Source organism: Castor canadensis, chromosome 13 (assembly GCF_047511655.1).
Source record: "Castor canadensis chromosome 13, mCasCan1.hap1v2, whole genome shotgun sequence".
In the NCBI taxonomy this organism is placed as follows: Eukaryota; Metazoa; Chordata; class Mammalia; order Rodentia; family Castoridae; genus Castor; species Castor canadensis.
Window position 1 is genome coordinate 12271368 of NC_133398.1, and position 2317 is coordinate 12273684.

Consider the following 2317-nt stretch of genomic DNA (forward strand, 5'->3'; position numbering starts at 1 on the left):
GAGATAGTATTTTGGTAGGCAGAAGCCAATGGCAGAAGCTGGGCTGTGTTTCAACGTGGACCATGAGGCCCATTAAAGTCATTTCACCCTTCAGTAATGTGGCCTGCTCTTTGGTTAACATCTGAGTAAGATGTCAGCAAGGCTCGTGGTCCAGGAGAAGGGAGCACTGATGATTCCTTTGGCCCCCCCTTGTCCCTTTCTCCCATTGCTGGAGTCCCAATATTCCTTTTAAGGGTATGCTCACATGACTTAACTTTCTCCAACTAGGCCCCACCCATTAAATAGTGCTAAAATGAGGATAGTGCTAAACATGGATCTTTGGGGAACATTCCAGACCTGAACTACACAACTCCAAAATGTGTGCTAACCTGAAATAGTGCACCTGGCCCACTCTGAGATTTCTTCCTATAAGTTTTCTTACAGAAGCACCAACACCTGGGTCCTGGGTCCTATGGGGCCCAGTTAAATCATACCTGTTAAAATAAAGTAGCACACGGCTTGTTCTTGCTCCAGTGTTGACTAGGTCACCAGCTTTGAGCTCCAATTCCCTTGTTCACAAAGTGGCAATTAAAGTATCCATACTTTTTGTGGGTAAAAAATCAATGAGCTGCTGATATATGCTTATGACTTATAAAATTCCTGTTCCATCATCCCCTAATGCGTATGCCCCCTTCTTTGTTCTCAGCATTGTTTTATTTTATTTTACTTGTTACTGTGCATGTCCACAGCATGCTCTTTCTACAGAACACCAGATATATCTGAACAAGTAGCATCAGAGAAAATAAGAACAAGAAATAAGAAAAGTAGACTGTTTCTTAATGTTTGTTGGCATGAAAATGCATTGATTTATTCACCTCAGATGTGCAGAGTGGAGTGCCTGCTATGTGCCAGACCATGTTCATTAGGAGAGGTCAGTCCTTCACATGTGTTACAGGAACTTTTATTCCTGTTCCAGATAGTTGAGGAGTTTATTTGAGAACACAATGATATGACTTAAACTGCCAATCCCCACAAGGCAAGCATTGGAAATGGCATACACTCCCAGACCGCTCTAACTCCTTGGTAAATGGTAGAATTATCTCCACATGCCTGACAGTGACTATTAGAAGAGGGCATGATGTAGCAAAAAGGGCCCTGATTTTGCCCCTTGAGAACTGTGTAAACTTGAGAAAGTCACTTCTTGTCTTTGAACCCCAATTTCCTTGTCTATAAAGCTGGATCATATTTGTTTCCTGGTTGTCATGGGAATAAAGTAAGATTGAGCATGGATCTGCTTCATGGTAGGTGCTTAGAAAATGATAGCTATTGTAATAATTTTTGAAAGTAGCAAAAACAGAGGATCACATTTGTGGGTTGTTACTGTGGGAGATGCAGTCTGTCCCTAGAAGGGTCCAGCCTTCAGGAGTCACCAGCCAAGATCCTTCACCCCGTAAGAAGGGCTCAGAGTGCCCCTTGCACATCATGATTCCAGTGGCTATAGATGACAGAGTTTAACATGAGGGTGACTACCATGTACATGACAGTGGCCACACGGCCCTACTCTGCCTCATATCAGGAGGTGGGCTGGAAGTAGACTGCAATGACTGTCCTGTAGAAGAGGCCCACCACAGCCAAGTGGGAGCCACAGGTGGACACAGCCTGGAGTCTCCTAGAGACTCCACTGCAGCAATAGCCCCGTAGGAGGCAAGAATAAGCAGGAAGGGAGTGACCACCACTGCAGCACCCTCAGTAAAGATGAGCACCTGGATGTGGTGGGTGTCCAAGCATGAGAGACTTAAGAGAGCTTGATGATCACAGAATAAGTGGGGCACTTGGTGGGAGGCACAAAAAGACAGGTGGGTCACAAGCAAGATATGCAGGAGGGAGTGGACCTGGGACAAAAGCCAAGCTGTCCCTATCAGGGCCATGCAGGGACATTCTTGTGGCATAGTAAATTGTGAAGGATGGCCACATAGTGGTCATAGGCTATAGCAGCTAGGATTCAGCTATCAGTTACACCCAGAGCTAAGAAGTACATTTGGACCAGGGATCTTTCCAGAGAGATGGAGCAGTCATGGACCAACAAATGGCCAAATCTTGGGCGCAGTGACAGAAGTAAAGCAGAGGTCAGCAAAGGACAAATGGGCCAACAGGAAGTACATGGGTGCATAAAGGGCTGGACTGGCCTGAATAACAGCCACAATGAGTCCATTACCCAGGATTCCTGCCACATAAAAGACCAAGAACAACACAAGAGAGGCCGCTGCTGTTCAGGATTTGTTGTCAGTCCCAGTAGGATGAATGGGGCTCCCTCTGAAGACTCGTTGGCAGCATCCAT

The 2317-nt window shown here is 45.8% G+C and overlaps 1 protein-coding gene across 1 annotated transcript; it reads right to left on the minus strand.

Moving 5' to 3' along the window:
• Positions 1-1398: 1398 nt before the first annotated feature.
• Positions 1399-2317, minus strand: LOC109675924 (olfactory receptor 1K1). Its single transcript, XM_074052625.1, is given in 6 exon segments — positions 1399-1661; positions 1664-1911; positions 1913-1930; positions 1932-2072; positions 2074-2233; positions 2236-2317. Coding segments are annotated over 6 exon segments (912 nt in total).